The sequence below is a fragment of the Vanacampus margaritifer genome, chromosome 5 (assembly GCF_051991255.1).
Source record: "Vanacampus margaritifer isolate UIUO_Vmar chromosome 5, RoL_Vmar_1.0, whole genome shotgun sequence".
Taxonomy (NCBI): domain Eukaryota; kingdom Metazoa; phylum Chordata; class Actinopteri; order Syngnathiformes; family Syngnathidae; genus Vanacampus; species Vanacampus margaritifer.
Genome location: NC_135436.1, coordinates 26,740,426 through 26,759,889, shown reverse-complemented (window position 1 = coordinate 26,759,889; position 19,464 = coordinate 26,740,426). Strand labels below are relative to the sequence as shown.

Genomic DNA, 19,464 nt, shown 5'->3' with positions numbered 1-19,464 from the left:
AGGTAAATAAATACTTAATGTGATGTCTAAATGCTAATTTTACCAACAGGTGTTGTACATGTCTGAAAAATCTGGTGCAAATACAAACGGGGTTTCTATTAAGTGCTAGCGATCATGTACCTAAAACAAAAAAATTCGAGTGTGTGAATTTTTTTTGTAGTGTGTTTTGTGTCAATAAACATCTTAAAACACTCAGGGAAGGCAGAAGAACATATGTCACACGCTAGCTGTAAGCAACAGGATGTAAAGAAAATTTCAAACCACTTGTACATCAAAATAGATTATATCATTGGATGGATATTTGAAACAAAAATAAGCCCTATTATGCCACTTGTTATGTCATGAAGCAACCCAAATTGACTTAAACAAAATTGAAGTAAATTTGAGTCTTTGGTTGAAAAATGCCCGTATCGGTATTATTAGCTGAGGATGGAATTAAATTGATAATTTTTTTTATCTTTGTCAGAACCACAGAAAAACTCAAGTCGAATTGAAAATGTCAAAAAGGAGGCTATAAAAGGATTTTTTAAAAACATCGTCTGAGGCGTGGCGAATGGAAAATGTCAAAAAGGAGGCTATAAAAGGATTTTTATTTAAACATTGTCTGAGGTGTGGCGCTTATTTTTTGTGGTGGACAACTGGGGCATTATTTGAGGCAATAAAACACAAAGAAGCCAAGTTAATTTCAAAGAAGTGCATTTTTATTTATTGGGATTCACTGGTTTTTCTTCCACTGTATTTACATTGAACAGAAGAACGTCAGCCCAGAGACGAAGTCCACATGTCATGAGACAAGAAATGAGCAGTCCAGGCAGAGCCACTCAAGCTCAGAAGACGGTGGAGGAGGATTGTCGGGAGGTTAGAAGCTGACGAGGTATCGTGGGTCATCATCGTGTACTGTTCACGCACAGTTATTATTATTATTTATATTTGATAATCATCGGTGCATCCTATGATAGAAAAACTACATCTACATAGAAAATGTGGACTTTTCCCTTAAAATAGTCACTGGCTTATGTTAATGGCACGCTGAAGCTCAAGCCAAGTCAGGTGATGGACTCATGCTGGACATCTTTTTGTCTCTCTGGAATTCCCAAACAAATAGTTGAGCACTCTTTTTTTTTTTTGCCAACTCAATGGACTTAATATAACATCTTTTGGCACTTACGTTCTTATATCTTCTCTCAACTGCACATTAGTTAGAAATCTTAAAGTTGAATACAATAGGTCCTTAAGGGTGATGATATTTTTTTAACCTGAGCACACGAGTTAGCATCTTGTGTGAAAGTGAAATATGTTATGTTTGTAACTTGTCTGGACGAGATATCTTGTGCCCGTAGAGTAGCGTTGAATAAAACCTGAGATTTAAAACTTGTTTCACACTGAGATCCGTCAAAAATGATAAAATCGGAGTCATCATGACGGAAGACCCAGCATTTGTCTGCTTTTGATGAAGACGAGATCTTGCCAGTGATTGAGTATTGATTTCACACAGAGATTGGGTGCTATGTACAAGCTATACCAATGTGTGTAATCAATTTGTCACTCAATCAAATCAAACATATCCCAATATATTGAGTATTATCTCAAAGACTTTGCAGTTAAATGTAAACAAAAAAACGTGTCAAAAACTGTCTACATAACAATTTGGATACAGTGAACCCCCTTTAGCAAAATTTTTTAAGTATATCATATGGCCTATATGTATTTTAAACCATAAATATACTATACCCCAAACTATGTTTCCAAAACACTTTAACATTATTCCAAGCTCATTAAAGATGTCCCACAGATGATTTGATTCTCTATCTGGCATTCACAACCTGTTGAAACAACAATTACCGGTACTACTTTCCTTGTAACAAATGATTTGGTGGCACCTTTCTAGAAAGAACACAGGTTAGATTCAACGGGAACAAATTGAATAAGTGAATTTGCAAATGTCGGGGGTTCACAATGCTATTTTTCTATATAGCACTTGGCGACTTATTGCCGTGTCTTAGGGCATTACAGCAAGTTCCCATAAATACAGCAATATAAATGTGGATTGGCGGATTTGTGACGAGCGGGGATTCACTCTACGTGAGATGTTAACACAAGCGCACAAGATGCTAGCTTGTATATGTGGGGCACAGGCTATCAGGAGAAGACTACTCAGCAAAATGTCAACATAATTGTATTTTTTCCTGAATTACATTGTTATTCTTTTAAAAATGTTCCTTTCCTTCCATCCAACAGTGTTACAGAGCTCCATGGACATTTAGTTGTGGCCACAAATTAGGTACATTACGCGCTAATTTGTGGCAACGAATTAAGTAAAACGTGCGCACAAAATACTAAATCATGGCCACATAATCTGCTCACAAAATACAAGTTAATACAGTGGTTCATTGCAAGACGATTGATAAGAGTAATTCCTAGACAGATGAGTAAGAAATGTCTGCTCCAGTTGCTTATCCGGATGTCTAATTTGCTTATGCGAAAGATATTAAATCCACATATTAGTATTTGTGCGCATATTATGCCTATTTTGTGGTCACAAATTAGCATTTTGTGCTAATCATTTAATGATATTGTAGCAACATACACCCCCCATGTCATGTCTGGGCCTCCATATTCTTCTCATCGCTCGTATATATATTTCTATTAAAAAAAGAATTGAGTTGTGGCGTGGTTTCAGAACTTCACCAGCCCACGGCGAGGTCCACCAAGATCCACTTCTCCGCACACGTGTCTTTAAAATTCGCTTACACGCCCTTGTTGTTACTGTGAGGATGATATACTACAGTGTGTTTCTCTTCTAACTTTGGTACAGCTAACGAGAGTCCAGAGGGCGGCAGGGAGCTGCAGGTGGATAAATCAAGCGCATTTCCACTAAGAATAGATAAAAGAATAGCCTGAAATTGAGCTTGCGCTAAGCCACACCCCCTAAATGCATAGTGGCCAATCACAGCCAGCAGAGAACAAAGATTTACTTTTTGAATCACTGTAATAATAAAAAGAGATTTTTCTTCTTCTAGTATTTTTTTTCTTGTGTCCTCTTCCATGATGAGTTTGTAGTATTTTCCCGGTTGTTGCTATTTTATTCTTCTTACTTTATGTAAGATTACGTTTGATTGTGCGAGATTTCAGTCTTTGAGGACTACTTTCTAGTGGTGGAACATCATTTGAATGTGGGTGGTGTGCTGTGTTGGGATATCAGAGCACACCATGCACAGTATGATCAAAACTGTTCAATTTAAATAATCCTTTTGTGTGTACCAGGCCTACGTTGGGTGGGTCTTAGCGAAAGGCCAATTGTTTATGGTTGAAGGTAGAAGAGCCGATGCACTAGAATGTGATTATTTTACAAGTACCTGTCGGCGGCATGTGCACAAGGTCCTTTTTTTTTTTTTTTTTTTTGCTCCAGGAGAGCATTCACAGCTTATTGTATTTTGTTTTTTTTTATTATGGCGGCTTGGCAGACAGATAGGAAAGGAGGGCGGCGATGGCGCAGATGTAGGTGACAATGCCGAACACGATGGAGAGCACGGAAAGCCACAGGGCCTGGCGGGATGCCGCGTTGGCCCCCTGGAGGTCGCCTTCAGCCGAAGCCTTGTTGGTCTGAAAGAGGACGGAAGAATTTGAGTCAGTGGTCAGGTTTTTTTTTTAGGGCAGTTCTTCTCAAAATGGAGTCTGCTAGATGTAGTTTGCTGGTCTGCTAAAAATGTTGCATTAAATTATTTTTTTAAAAAGTGCATATTTATGGGGACAGGCGAGCAAATAGAACCAACATACAAAACAATAACTCCTCACCTATCTTAGCTTTAGGCTAATTAAAAGCTCTGATTTGATTGCGATGGATGATCATATAAATCAATTTTTAGTATTATTACAAGAATAAAGTATTTTTCCCCCAAAATTAATTCTGTTTTTGTTGTTTTTTAGAGAACAAATGCAAAGGTGCATCATTACAGTAATCTAGTTGTATTTAAAAAAATATATATAAAGTTTAAACTTTACTTTTCTTCCCTTGTTCACTTTGTTGTCACACTATTGGTGTACTATTAAGACTTTTAACTTTAGATGAATACACATTCTTGTAAAATTACACCTTTTTATTGTCTTTAAGATGAACAAAATGCAACTTTATTCTCATGACATTCAGCGTTTTGTCTGAAAATGATACATTTGTATTTTATTTGTCAAAAATAGGCTAACCTTTTAATTCCAATGGCATTTTGGTACTTAAGTTCATTAGAATTTGGAATCCTGATAAGATCATCTTTAATGACACCAAAGGGGAAATTCAAGTGTTACAGATAACAATAATTAAAATACACACACCTCAAAAAAATATACAATGACTTTTTTAAGGATAAAGCATAAGGTTGAGGATTGTATGAAGGGATCGTTGGACTCCTGAAAAGCTTGAGATCCTTTGCTTTAGAGATCTGATAAAATAACGACTCAGCAGATTTGATGAGACAGACGCTAATTAAATATTCAGTTTGAGGGTTTCCTGTGAATCGGTGCCAGCGTTTGTGGCTCGTTCATCACTTCCTTACTCCCTCGCCAGTCCTTGGCCCCTTTAACCCTGCCTATTAAAAGCGTGAATTTTCCCCTGGTTGCAGTTCTCTGTGCACAGCACCAATGCAGGGGAGGGGATGTTCGTCAAATGAAAAATTATGACGCTGAGCCTGTTACTGCTCGGAGGAGGCTATTTTGCTGCATGTTTTTTTTTTTTTTTCACTCTGACCACCCTCGCCTCCATTTTCTGCCTCCACTTGACACTATTGGTTCTCTGTCACCTTAAGGCTTCTTGTTATGACGCTAATTAAACTTTAATGAAGGCGATTGATTCCATAGGATGGCCTATGCCACTTGGCTGCCAGTTTGCTTTACGGAAGCGTTAATTGGACTTTTACATAGTTGATGTTGTCGCCCATTTTGTCTTATAGGTCCACAAGAACAAGCGTTCTCCAACTTCATCTGGCACAGCCTTGGGTACCTGTCAACCGGAACTCTGCGGTTTTCCTGAATCAGTAAGCTTTACTAGAACAAAGACATATTTATAACAATAAAGTTGAATTTTTTTTTTTTCAAGATAAAGTTGTAAAATTTTAGTTTAACGAGGTAAGAGTCCTGGCTTTCAAAATATACAACTGTGTTTGTGTAATACTTATTGGGGGGGAAAAAAGCACCTTAACTCTTTGACTGCCAAAAACGTTAAATAACGTTTCGTAAAATCCTATGGAGGAGTGCCAAAGACGTTAAAAGACGTTTGTTTCAAAACAGAGGTGAAACTAACCATTTTCTATTGTTGATTACTGAAAAACGGAATAAGGTAGAAACAAACTTTTTTTTTCTGATGAAAGATGAGAGTCCAATCTTTCATTTGGTAGTATGTGTTTCCATAGTCCAAACACATAATTTTCTATGGACCTTGAAAGATCAGTCAAAATGCTTAAAATCGGCTGGCACCCACGGCATCTCTTTTCTGAAAACGTCTGGCAGTCAAAGAGTTAATTCTCTGAAAAAATACTAATTACAGGGATTTCAGATTTATGTGAGGATACTTGAGAGGCATGTCATAGATTTTAATTGGCCCAAAGCGATGGTTTATTGGTTTAGTATGTTTGTTTTATTGCAAAATAATTACTTTGCCAGCAATCAAGCTATGGCTCACTGACCGGCGGGGACCACAGTTTAATAAGAACTGCTTAAGACACTAAAACAAACTGGATCTTAAAAAAAAATCCCTGATTTAGACATGTAATCCCTTCTTTCCTTACAATTGTTTTACATCTTAAAATTGTGCTCACATTGTGTGTGTTTTGATCCTTTGTGGTTAACTTAATCCCGCAAATCTATGTAATCCCTGCACTTGTGTTGCACTTAAAACAGTGAAGCTGTTGTTAGTCCATTGCTGCCAACTAAAGCGCCAGGTTGCATCTCATCAGCTTGGCACAAATGTGTGTGTGTGTGTGTGTGTGTGTTTACCTTCTGCGAGAGGTAGAAGGCGGCGATGCCCAGGGGCCAGAAGCAGCAGAGCATGGAGAAGAAGGCGAGGCCCAGGTAGTCCTGAGGGATCATCAGGGGGAAATTGCTCTCGCTGTCGCTATCGCTGAAGTCTTCCATGGACGAGTCCTGAGGGTGCGGGTGGACACAGGCGAGAGGTCAGAAAGGACACTTTTCTACATGCACGCACCGGTCGGTTGACAGGGTTTGGGCCTTTGGAATTCTGGTACTTAACTTCTTAATTTGATTTTTTTTTTTTTTTTTTTTTTTTTTTTAGTAGTTGGCCATTCAAAATGTCAACACTGAATGATGATCATCGTCGTCAACAATGTGCTCTTTCAGCGATGCTTTTGGTCTTTGAAAAAAACGGCTCGGGCGTGAGCTCCTCGCGACCGGCCGCCATTTTTCCTTTGTCTTCCATTCTCATCTCCTGCTCGATGCTCTAGCTCCGCCTCTACTGACGCCCACCTGATCTTGTCAAAAGAGAGTCATCGCTGCCCTCTAGGGGCCAAAATTAGTCATTAGGCACAACAGACAGGCTGGAAACTTTCACCAGACATGCGGAAGGGTTTCCTCCACCCGTTTCAAAAAATAAAAAAAAATTCATTGGATGACGTCTTTTGACGTCATTGGCAGTGCTCCGTAGGTTTTTACTTGACGTCTTTAAACGTCAGTGGCAGTGAAAGAGATGGAATTTAGGATGTCAGTAGCCAAAAAAACACATATTTTGTCTCTGAAGTCAAACAAAACTTGCAATTGAGCAATTAACTCAACTTTTGTGTGTGTTTTTTTCCCCTTTTGGGTGATACCATCATCACAGATTATTATTTTACCAAGCAGATGCTAACGTAAATTGCATGCAGCCAAAAGCATATTTTATTTTAGTGTAAAAATAACCAGGGAAGTTGTTTACATATCCAGCAAAAATAAAAGTCTAAACATTTGTTGATGAATTAAATAAAGGTGCCCTTTGAGGACCTTATTTTCATTTTGTCTATTCAGTCTGCTGACATTTGGGCCTTGATAGGACAGTGGCGCACCCACTCATCTGAATATATGACTGGATAGCCGATAGGCCAAGACTTTTGAAGTCGCGAGGCCGCCATATTGCTCCTCCCAAGAAACGTTTCTCGGCATACGATCCTATAGATTTACAGTATCGAAATTGGAGAATATTTGACACAGTACTTAGTTAGTAGAAACGGCATGATTTATGATGTTTTAGATTTGTTAAACATAAAAAAGAGGACTTCAGACATTTTACAACTTGCCTTGAATACATGTATAAATGATATGCTTAATTATGTTTACAGGAGGAAACTTGTATATTTTTTTTTAAATTAAAGAATTATGTAATTATGTAAACTGTAATTCAACAAAAGATGGAACTGAGCGATAAAAGAAAAAGGGGGTCTTCAAAGCAGCACATACCGTCCACTTATTAATATATATATAAATATTTTTTAACTTGTTAAAAAATAGTAACCACCCCGGCACAAACCCCCCACCCCGCTTCCGGCCTTATACTAACTGCCTACGAGCTGTACATGTCACAACTGTATGTATACCGCATAGTTTATACAGTAGTCTGCTCGCGAGGTGGGAAGAGCAAGATGGCTGCCCTGTGACTTCAACGGCTTGCATGGGCGTGTCTGGGCTATCGGCTATCCAGTCATATATTCACGTCAGTGGGCCCACCACTACATGAAGCAGAGGAACCTGAGTGTCAGTTGACATTTGCTCTGTTAAAACCATTACTGTCATCTAGTGGACAGGAATGGGATAGCATCACTCTTGAAGTTCAATTAATGGAGAGTCCAAAATTTTCTGTACAATACGTTTTTCGTGATCCCACTAGTCTAAATACGGCGTTCTGATTAATATTGCGTTTGTGAAATATAAATTAAGCGGCTTTTTTTCATCTCAGGAGGCAGCCATTTTGCCACTTGCTGTTGACTGAAAATGACATCCTAGTGCCTAAGGTCTCAGCTTGCAAATGTCACGTGGCCAAACCCAGAAAACAGGTGAGCCAAATTGGACAAATTAAGTGAAATTGGATAATTTCCTGCAGTATATTGGGAACGAGTGCCGTATAATACAAATGCATATAATTTCAGTAGAATTCAGTGTTAATTCTGTGCGATGTTATTTCTGCTCTAAAAGAGGCCTTAGAGCAACAACAAAAAAAGCCTTGTCGGTGTTTATGTCTGGCAGCAGCGAAACTTTGCTGGTGCCATGTGACTGAATGAGGTTAGGCCGAACGAGCACTGACAGGTCGCCCGTGACTCACGCGTCATTGGCGAGCGAGGGTTTATTCAATCTGACTTCCTGTATGTCTCGCTTTATCGCGTGAATGCGCGTGTGCAAATGATGCAGCTGCGGCTTTAGCGTGCCGGCCGTAATATTAGGCACCCCTGCGCCATCTGAAAAACACATCCATTTTTAACATCTTCAGTGAGGGAAGAAAAGTTAGCTCAACTCAATTCACTTCACAACAAGCAGCTGTTTGGAATAAAGTGAGTATTTCTTCAAATAGATGCTTCAAGCTGTTTAATGCCCTCCCAGGTGAAGAGATTTACATGTGTGTAGCTTAATACTACCAAACAATGCAAAACGTCGGGCTAATGACTAACAATCAATGTGGCGGTGTTATAATGCTTTAAGCAATGGATATTTGAACCCAAATGCAGCATCAACACATGCAGTCCAAATTTTTTTTAATCCTGTGCCAAAAATGACTAATATTAATTACTGTGAGTTACTGAGACATTTTTAGTAGTTGGGAAACTCTTAATTTCTCATGTAATTAATCGACAACTATTTTGATCGTTTGACTTGTTATTTGCAGTCATTGCACGATAACCTGTGATTGACACGTTGTTCAACCTGAAGTAACCCCACGAGTGTAATCAAAATGTTTCAATTAGGCCGACTTTTCGATATCTGTGATCAAGATACAGGAGCTGTATGGGAAATTGCGTACAAAGATAATAATGCTGATGCGTGAAGTATAAATAATGCGATTTTGTGCTTGGGTTGTTCCTGTCCACTTCAATTCTCCAATGTTCGCTATTTTCTTTTGCAAAATGTTTTGGGCTTCGCAGTGTGCGACGAAGGAGAAGAAGATGCCGTGTTGCCTTTGAGGTCACGGCGAGGTTTCCTTCCCGCAAGCCGGCACTTTTTGCATGACTGCACCGCTGCCAGAATTCCGAATGAGCTTTTTGTCTGTCCTTGAGGAGCAAAAACTCTTTTGACAAAGTGTTTGCGCAGTGCCCGTAAAAACGAATGTAAAATAGCCTGTTACGGGATGCTGATTTTATATTCATTCCTCTTCTCTTTTTGTATTTATATTCCTCATGACCACGTCGCCGGCTTTTGGAACAGAGCTGTCATCCTACAATCGTTACCTGCGCCAAGCTTCATGCAATGTGACTCCTTGACAGCTTTGCCTTGCCGCTGTCCCCAAAATACTTTGCTCGCTCGCGTCTATTAATAAGTCGAGAGACGCTTGTGCTTATAATGCAGTTATCCTCCTCACAGCAGCAGTAGCGGCGGCAGGGGATGTGTCACACGTTAAAATGATGTGATTATATATTGCATGGTCTCCCAAACTCACAATTTACTCACTCTAAGTCAAATTTTCGTTTTTTTGATGGAGACACCTGCACTATTAGATCTTGTCTGCCTTATAATTTTACATTCGAGGCTGATGGAATATCTCAATTTAAAGGTGTTATGGAGAAATTTACTTTTTTTTGTCTGGTGGTGTCCATTCGGGAGAAATATTTTCAACAGTCATTAATTAAACTTAACTACCACGAAATGCCATCAAAATTAAAAAGTTGTCTATTTGAAAAAAAAGAAGAAGAAAAAAGGCCGAAGTTCCTATTTTTGGGAGAAAAAAGTCAGAATGTTACGACGATTGTCATATTTTTTCAGAAAAAAAGTTATAATCTTCAAAAGAACAAAGATGTGTTTCGGTGGGATAAAAACTGAAAATATTTTCTGAATAAAATCATATTTTTCCAAGATAAAGGGGTCATTTAAATATAACCAAATTTTCATAATATTACATATTTTATTCTGGAAAAGTTGCCTTTATTCTCTAAAAATATAGGACTACAATCTTGGGAGGGAAAAAAGACTTGTCATCAGTGCAGGTTTCTGGTATGTGTGATGTGTTTGGCGGCAAACGGTACATGAATTGATTTTTGGCATCACCTAAAATTGGTAGCCTAATAGCATAATTGCCCAAGTCATTTAGTCATTTTTTAACATTTTCAGAACACAACAAATTCAGTAAATAAGGAGAGTCTACTTGCCCCCTTATTGAAACACGAGGGATTTTCAAGGGTTGAAGTCAGAGGTTATCACTCAAGGGAGTATAGTAGGACATGGTTGCTCGAAGAATTTAGTATTTGGGGAACAAACAAAAGTACTGTCACATGTTGTTGGCAGATAGTGGCTTGGAATGTCATGGGCACAAAAAGTCAGGAGGTAACAGAGGGGGCACCATTCAGGACCACCACTGCCTCTATGCCCGCTAATGGGATCAGTAAAATTGTCTTCTTATTTTTGTTATTCATATCAGAGTTTTCAACTGGTCTAAACCCGAGGTAGGGAGGAGTAAATTGCTTATCATACTCGCTTTATTGTTTGTTTCTTTTTGGACAACAAATATCTTTCCCAGGGAACTTAGTTTGAGATCCACTTCTTAAATCTATCATGTGATCTCACCAAGTAAAAGCAGACAAACATGTAGCATTCATAGCAAAATGCCGACTTACATCCGAGTCAGGTAGCAGGTCGTCTTCATCGTCCATGCTGTAGGAGGCGCTGTGGTAGTCACTGTGCGCCTCGGCCAACAGCTTCCGCTCCAGCGTGGATCCGGGCCCGATGTCCACAAAGGTGGTCTCCAGGTAGTCCTTGCTGAGCAGCGAGTCGCCGTGGCTCCAGATGGGCGCCGCCGGGTAGAAGGACTCGAAGGTGCGGGGCAAGGAACACGGGTCCAGAAGCTGATGCGGCTGCTGAACATCCGGAGGGTGTCCGCAGTAGCCCCTCCACGCCAGGGGAGGGTAGGCCATGTCCTCCTCGCACTTGACCAGCATTCCCTTGAAGACTCCGCCAGGAACCGGTCCCGATAGCGGATGCGGGCTTTCTCCCAGTAGAGGGTGCTCCAGCTCGTCACGGTTCTCCATCGCTGGATTTGACTGACATCTACAGCCAAAATGTAATCTACAGAATCGGAGTGGCTCCCCCGCGGAGTGCACAATGGGATTAGACGCTTTGCCGGCTGCTAGTGTTTTCAGCGATAATCCATTTTTAATCCAATACTATGATTTCATTTTGTGAAAGCTCAGCTGCCGAAGACCACAACACGCGTCATATACGTCGTCCCCTGCAGGTTATCTTCTGTTAGAGAAGAGTTTTGGGTGGATATAAAAGGTTGGGAATGATCGTAAAGCACAAGATAAAAGTCAGAAGTTATCTATGCATTTGTATACGCATGCTTGCTGTGCCTTGTCTGTATCTGTGAACATTGTGATGGGCTGGCGACCAATGCAGGGTTTAGGACTATCAAATCAAGGCTTCCTGTCAAGGAATAGAAAAAAAAAGCTCTGAGGGGAATTGAGAGTTGAGGAATAGTTAATAACTGGATGGATAAGACTCTGGGATGTCTTGATTTTAGATGCTCAGGTTTGCTGTCTGTCTCGATCTGTCCTGCGACTGACTGCCGACCGCGCCAGGGTTTGGGATTATCACATCAATCCTTTCCGTCAAGGATCGGAGAAAAGTTCAGAGTGGAGATGACAGTTGAGGAATGACTCTAAATGAATGGAGAACACTCAAGAGCAGTCTCGATTTAAATGCTCAGGTTTTTCGGTTTCAATCTCTGTAATCCCTGTGATTTGTTTTTTTTGGGTGATTTTCGAGGTGCAGGTTCGTCGTCTTTATATCCCGCGATTGACAATCCGGGTTTTGATATTCCAAAGTCAGCTGGGTTGAGTAAGTGGAAGGAAATGGATGGCTTGATGATGTGTTTCAGATGGCTGCTCTGATAACTGGTGCGTGTTGATTATGCCAAAGCATCAGTCAAACTCCTGGCGGCACGGGCGGATTGGGGCCATATTGAAGGGCAGTTAATCTGTAAAAGCAATGAGGCTCCACAAATAGAATCCTACGGTACACATCGGCAGGTCAACCGGCCCGCCGGCATGCAGCGTCCATCGTTGCATAGCATCATGATGAAGAAATCAAAGAAGCCGCCGTGTTGATTTATGGCACGCCGGCTTTGCTGCTGGCCCGAGCTCCTCCGGGACGTGTATTTTTAATGTAGTCCGTCCGACTTCACAAGGTTTAAGTCAGGACAAATGAGGAGCGCCAGGCTCTTTATCCGGGCTGCCTCAAGGAAGAGGAGGATGAAGAGGGTGTCTGTTAAAGAGAAACAAAAAAAGGCATTTCAGCATCCACGTTCCCTTGATCAAGAAACGATCGTCCTCCAGGAGTGCACTGATCAATGCGCATCGATAGTGCGCCTGTAGAACTGTCATCATTTCCTTTTTAAATCTCAGTCTATGTGAGACTGCTGAGTGAAGTGTGAAAACCCTCAAAATCCCAAAGAGGAACTTTGAATTCAATTCTGGAGCAGAGCAGATGTGTGCTACATAACCTTTTATATCAAGTGGACTTTTGGGTAAAACAGCTCAGAGTTTAGAAAGTTACTTTTCGGCTCAATAGACTGTAACACTTACTTAGTTCAGCTTGATGTGTTCCAGGCGTCCTCAAATAAGATCAGGAAGGGCTCTGCAGAGACACGGGAGAGGGAGTTGCATAAAAATAAACAATATTCGAGAGCGTCAGCACAACAACTTTAAAATATGACCGTTGCTGCTATATTTTAAATGCGATACACCAGAATAGAAGGTAAAGGAGTTGAGTCATGGATAGATTCATGCAGATGAAATGATACATACTGTACATGATAGATGGCTGATAAAAGATTGATAGATACATGGTGATTACACAGGAAATTATGTAGTGTAAATTTGACTCCATTTTAGAGTGGGACCAGTTTTAGAGTAATATTTACACTTGAAAGAGAGTAAAATAAAGAATTGACAGCAAAATAATTAAAAGTCACTCGGGGGTTGAGGAATGAACTCACAACCTTCAGCTTGGGAAACAGCCCATCTACTCCCTGAGCCTCGCAGCTCCTGCTGTTTGTTAGTATATCGCTCGTGTCAGCTGGAATCTTCGTAACTCCAAGAGACCAAAAACAAATTTTTTGGTCTCCTCTTGAATAAAAGTAAACAGTAGGAGGGGTATAGGTCAGGTGTTAGTGTAGCAGTCTCTCAAGATGAAGGTGGTGAGTGTGTTCCTCAACCCTTGAATGACTTTTATCCCCCCCCCCCCAATTCTTCATTTTACTCTCTTCCAAGTGTAAATATTACTCTAAAATTTAGTCTATTTGATCCCACTCTAAATAGATTTAAATTTTCTCTACAGAATTTACTGTGTAGGGGTGTGCATCCACAAGAGATGATTCGATACGGTTTTGGATACATGGGGGTGCAAAGTGATTCAAGTTCGGTTCAATTTGTGGAAGGTTTCAATTGGTTCGACTCATTGGGATTACAATACGATTGGATTTGGTACGGCTCAGTTTGAGAGTGTACGATGCAAAGACTTTTTTGTTGTCATTTTACATATATTTGAATGAACTTGTCAGTAATGTTAATGTGCCATTAACTTCTAAGTTATAGGACGATTCGATACGTATCTTGATATCTTTCTAAATAGAACGATTCGATTTGATGCATTTGCATCTTTTAAAACAAAAAAAACACTGCATCAACATTTACATAACTCTTTGACTGCCAGACGTTTTCAGAAAAGGGATGCCGTGGGTGCCAGACGATTTAAGCATTTTTGACTGATCTTTCAAGGTCCACAGAAAATTATGTGTTTGGACTATGGAAACACACATACTACCAAATGAAAGATTGGACTCTCATCTTTCATCAGAAAAAAAAGTTTGTTTCTACCTTATTCCGTTTTTCAGTAATCAACAATAGAAAATGGTTAGTTTCACCTCTGTTTTGAAAAAAACGTATTTTAACGTCTTTGGCACTTCTCCATAGGATTTTACTAAACGTTATTTAACGTTTTTGGCAGTCAAAGAGTTAATGATACATGTTTTCTTTTTGTATCATGGGACGTCACAATAATAAACTATAGTTGCTTAGCAGCGAGATGACATGATGCTCTCGTGTTATGGGGAAGGTGCTGCAGTGTTGGAGTGAAGCATGAAAGCAATCAATAGCACATTAATGGAGCATTTCACTGCACCCGGCAGAGGAAGAAGAACCTGTGATTGCATCATCCAGCATCTTTCACTCTTTTTGTACTTCACATGCACTCGTTTGATGCATGTTTCCTGTTCTCCCATATACACTCACACACTCCCAACCAGCCGCCACCTTCATTCCAGTAGCGATGCACTCAGCTTATTGCGCCCGCCCGCCTTCTCATCCTCCTCTTCGCATTCTGCAACGCTAATAAAACTGCGACAAGGACGCTGACACAAATCACAAACACCGTGTAACAAGAGCATCCACCCCCCACCCACCCACGCGCCCCCGCCACCCCGGACTCACCTCCATGCTTTTATTTAATCAATTTCACTACGAGGCCGGAATGATACAGTGTTTTGATATCACTATTCCTCGTATCGTCATTTAGCACTTCTTCCACATTTGTATTGATTGACCTAAAACCGGAACAGAATTGATGATACCGGATTGATCCCTGACCAGTACAGTTTTGATCAATACGTAATGATTCATCATGATACCTGGCTGATACATGCCCAATATAGAATTGATAGATTCATAGCTGGCGGATACAGATTTTACATTTATGTGATATTTTACTGTTGCAGGAATACCTTTGGATGGCTACTAAAGGTTAAGTATCAGGTAAGCAATTTTTGCATTACTTACTTTGCTTTGTTTTAGTGTTCCTTTTTTATAATGATTCTTAAAAACTCATTCACTTGCAGCCATTTTTACTGAAGCAATCCCCTTCACTCCTGGCAGTTTTACTGCATTTTGACTGATTTTGCAAGGCCCACAGAATATTGTGTTCTATTGCTATAAAAACATGGAACCAACGAAAAGAAATATTAGAGTCTCTTCTTTCATCAGGAAAAAAAGTATATTTCTATCTGTTTCTGTTTCGCAGCAATTAGCATTAGAATATAGCTAAGTTTCACCATTATTCACAAATCTTTTTAGAATTGTGAGTAAATTGGCTTTTTTTCAACATTGCCCTGTTTGATCTCTTTTGCTCTGCTGCTGTCTGTGTGATAACTACCATTTCTTCAACCATTCTTTGCAGTTGAGAAGCTGCATCAAAGCCTTCTAAATGCTCTAGCATAAAAAACATTTAAAAAAAAAAAAGTATAAATATGTCTTTGAGACATTTCAAACATTTAAAATAAAACCCATTTATATGTTTTTGGTAGCAAATGAGAAAAAAAAGGGGGCCCACAGAAGTTTTCCTTAAGACGTCCTCATAATCCTAACACCACTAATACTAACGTGTGTACCCCTAATTAATTATAATTATAATTAATGATTTAAAAAAAATAATAATAATTGCGCAGCCCCAAGCTACAACTCTCCAGTCTTAGAACCACTGACTCAAAACATCGTCACCTCAAAACAAAGTTAATAAAGCTTTTATGAGGGCAAAAAGATGATTATTATTTCCATTATTTCCTCAGGGAAGACATGTATACAAAGGATCCCGCATGCTAGTGAGGCAAACCTGAGGTAGAACGTGAAAAGGAAGCAAAACTGCCGTTGCTGCTGCTGACTTTGTGTGATTTTAAGCCACTCTGCAGTCTCCCCCGATATGTTTCAGCACACACGCATGCGGCGCTGGAGGTAATTGGTCGGCCAGTCCAGCTCGTGCACAAACGAGCAGCTTGGGACGGAATGCGGGAAATCTCAGTCGCTAATGAAAACACATGTACGCGTCCCGCCGGCCAATCGGAGTCGAACGGCCTTCCTTGGAGACACGCCGCGAGAGGGGGGGATTTAGTGGAGTTTAAACGGACCCATTGATTTCATCCCTGTGATAAAGATGAGCCTCCATGAGTTAAAACTAAGCAAAGAAAAAAAAAATGGTGCACATAGTTTTCTTGCTGTTCGCAATGTAACGTTCCGTTCCTGTTCCTATGGAAACACATTGAGTTGGCTGCACGAGAAGGGAAGGGAAGGCTTTTTATTTGCCATTCTATGATGACATACCGCACTCACTACTGGGTTAAAAATAATCCAAATTGGGTCCAAAAGGGAATGAGCCAATGCTGGGTTATTTGTACCCCAGTGTATTTGGTTGAGGATTTGACACCGCATGTTGGGTCAAGATTGAGATTTTTTGATCTTGAAATGCATGACCATTTTATCAATAGAGCTCACCCAAATCCAATTTTCAACCCATTCTGCTGGGTCAATATAATTAACCCAACCTTGGGTAAAAGTAAATAACCCAATCAGCTCAAAATCCACAGCTTCCTAATACTAGTGGGTTAGGAAAACAATCCAGCATTTTTTTTTATAGTGTGTGTACACTTTCTCTAAATAGCATGTGTATGTATGCGCTCCTTCATTTTGGGAGTACACACAACTGAGTGACCAACCCTGCTTCTGAGCCTTACCAGGGTTAAACCACGACATGCGTATGATCAATAAATACTTATTGACATCCATAGTTTATGTGTATGTATGCGCTCCCTTCACTGAATGCCCATCCTTACTAGGGTCAAATTAGGATGTATGATTGATAAACATGTATTTACGTCTCTATCTTTGTATGTGTGCGTATGCGCTCCCTCCATCCAATTTTAGAAAATACACATCAGAATGCAGAATATGTGATTCATTTACATTTATTTATTTGTTGACATGTCTTGCTATGTGTATGTATGCGCTCCCTCTACCAGTTTAGCAGTACACACAACAGACCAAACTGTGTGATTAATGGACATTTATTCGGTCATCAGTTTGGCACTGCTGTGCAAGTGTAGTAGTGTTGGCGCAGATTAAATGCCCGCACATCCCTGTTAAAGTATGTGTTCGTATGCGCTCCTTCCATCCATGCATTTAGCGCAATAGTGCGTTGCTGTGTTTTTGTGCGCTCCCACTTGTGTGTGTGTGTGTGTGTGTGTGAAAAATGAGCCAATGGTGTGTCGCTGCCTCCTGCAGCTATTTTTCAACCCAGTTTGCATTAATTAATCATGTCTTCTGCTTCTGAACGTGCGCACGTTTGAATTGTGAGGGTGATGTCACTTGGTGCACATTCAAGCACACGTCTACCACGACATAAAAAAAAGCACGACATTTTAAGAAGCGTGCGTGTAATGTTGCAGGCGAGGCGCACACGCACACACACACACACACAGACATGCTCGGAACAAAACAAGGTAAACACATGCTGTTCACTGCATTTCGGTTGTTACAACATGACATGAATGCACACACATATACTGTACTGTATGTGTTTTAACGTATTTCCCTATGGGAGCATAACTGTACAGGAGCATCGCAATCGATACAAGCTGGCGTTTTTATTTCAAAGGCACCAATGTGTGTCTGAAAATGAGCAGGAAATTTTTTTTCATTATTTGACTTGCACACACAATTCACTCTCTTTTTTTTTTTTTTAAATCAATATTAATAAAATAAATACAAAAATAATAAATAAATACAAGTATTTGTTTAGTCCTGTAATTATTTTTTGATACATTTTATTAAAATTAGTAAAATGATATATCCTCCTATGTGATCAATATTTTTTTGAATGAGCTATGCATGTTTGTATATTTGTACATACACCTTTATGTGACATTTTTGTTGTCATACTATACACAATGTGTGTATTTCTGTTATGGTTATTATTATTATTATTGTTATAATACACTATGGCCATATATGCATATACTACGTACTGTATGTGCATCGTTATTATTATTTTCATACAGTATGTATGTACATATATGTATAAGCTATATGAATATATTCTTGTATATTTTGTACTTGTATATTATTATCTTTATTATCATCATTATTGTCGTACATCTAGTATCATTTAACAGTCCTTCTCAAATAGGGGGGTGCGCCCTTGACCTCAAGGAACATGTTTTGTTTTGTTTTATGCTGTAATAGAATAAACTAGTGTAATTGAACATCCACTACATTAGGTGGCAGCGGCGCGCTCCTTGTCAGAGTGTGTGCAAGGAGGCGCACTTATAAGAATTGTATAGAGAAATGTCGAAATGTATTTAGAGTTGCGGCGGAGAGATTTGGAGGGGGCGGGCGGGGGGAGGTTGCGAAACATTTCATCTTCTTGGGGGGGTAAAAAAATAATAATAAAGAAGCACTTTCATATCTGTATATATTTATTATAATGCATATTATATAAAGTGTAATATTATTATTCGTTTAAACCTTGTGTGTATTATTGACATAGTTAAAAAATAATACACTATACGCATGAACGGTATATTAAATTTTTATGATCACAGTGCAACAATAGTACCAATAATAAAACCTAATACTGCCTGATTTGTACATCTTTGATTTGAATTTTTTTTTTTTAACTTAATTTAAATGTGTTTGAATGATTTTTTTTTTTTAAACATACATGACATGACATACAGGTGTTAATACTGTGTATAAATAGAAATACATGTAAACCAAAACAAAAATAAATGGATGTTATAAAAAAAGAAGGAAGACAAAAAAAGGTAATGAAATGGATTGAAGTAAAGGCAAATGAATAATCTTCACTGATATTGTTGCCTCACCTTCAGGTTGGCTCGTCGGTTTGCCCGTCCGTCCTTTCGATGAATCGTCAGCCGGGGAAGGAGACAATCGGCCACTCATCCTGCATTGTTTTGCATCCACGCTGGCGCGCACGGTAGGACGTCAGTACTGCGTCGGACTCCCTTCCCCCCTGCGCGTCGTCTCCTCTCCCGTTATCATCATCATCATCATCATCATCCTCCTCCTCCTTGTCTCCTCCTGACTCCTCCTCAGTGGAGGGAGCTTGGCGTTCCTCTCTCCTGACTCCCCAACTTCTCTGTGACCCCCTCTCATTTGTCTCCCTCAATGTCTCTCAATATCGCTCGCTTTCCACATACTGCAGCCTCTCCTCCTCCGCTTTGCAGCTACATCACTACCGGGTCCTAAAACCTCATTTGTTAAATGTGTGTTTGGTGTTTCAATTACTGCAGGGGGGGGGATAGCAACAAGCATACTAAGTGAGGACATTTTGCCTTTTCTTACTTGTTTAAGAGGATTACGAAGGTCAAGGCATGATTTTGGGTTGGAATTAGGATTGGGGTTAAGACCAGACATGTCGCCGGGAGGGCTTTAAGGTTAGCGCGTGTGTGCG

The 19,464-nt window shown here is 39.8% G+C and overlaps 1 protein-coding gene across 1 annotated transcript; it reads right to left on the bottom strand.

Moving 5' to 3' along the window:
* Window positions 1-679: 679 nt before the first annotated feature.
* On the bottom strand, window positions 680-19,235 carry tmem91 (transmembrane protein 91). Its single transcript, XM_077566966.1, has 5 exons — window positions 18,875-19,235; window positions 12,753-12,804; window positions 10,788-12,432; window positions 5,983-6,129; window positions 680-3,603 (listed from the first exon to the last, which is right to left on the bottom strand). The coding sequence occupies exons 3-5, from the start codon at window positions 11,196-11,198 to the stop codon at window positions 3,448-3,450; spliced, it is 714 nt and encodes a 237-aa protein (XP_077423092.1). The 5' UTR covers window positions 11,199-12,432; window positions 12,753-12,804; window positions 18,875-19,235; the 3' UTR covers window positions 680-3,447.
* Window positions 19,236-19,464: the final 229 nt, after the last annotated feature.

What these genes read in the sequence shown, in the direction of transcription:
- tmem91 (XM_077566966.1), bottom strand. Translation starts at nt 11,198, where the DNA reads ATGGAGAACCGTGACGAGCTGGAGCACCCTCTACTGGGAGAAAGCCCG. An exon ending in ACCTGCTACCTGACTCGGAT is followed by an intron (nt 6,130 to 10,787) that starts GTAAGTCGGCAT and finishes CCGCACCCTCAG; the next exon opens with GACTCGTCCATGGAAGACTT. An exon ending in CCTTCTACCTCTCGCAGAAG is followed by an intron (nt 3,604 to 5,982) that starts GTAAACACACAC and finishes GTCCTCTTTCAG; the next exon opens with ACCAACAAGGCTTCGGCTGA.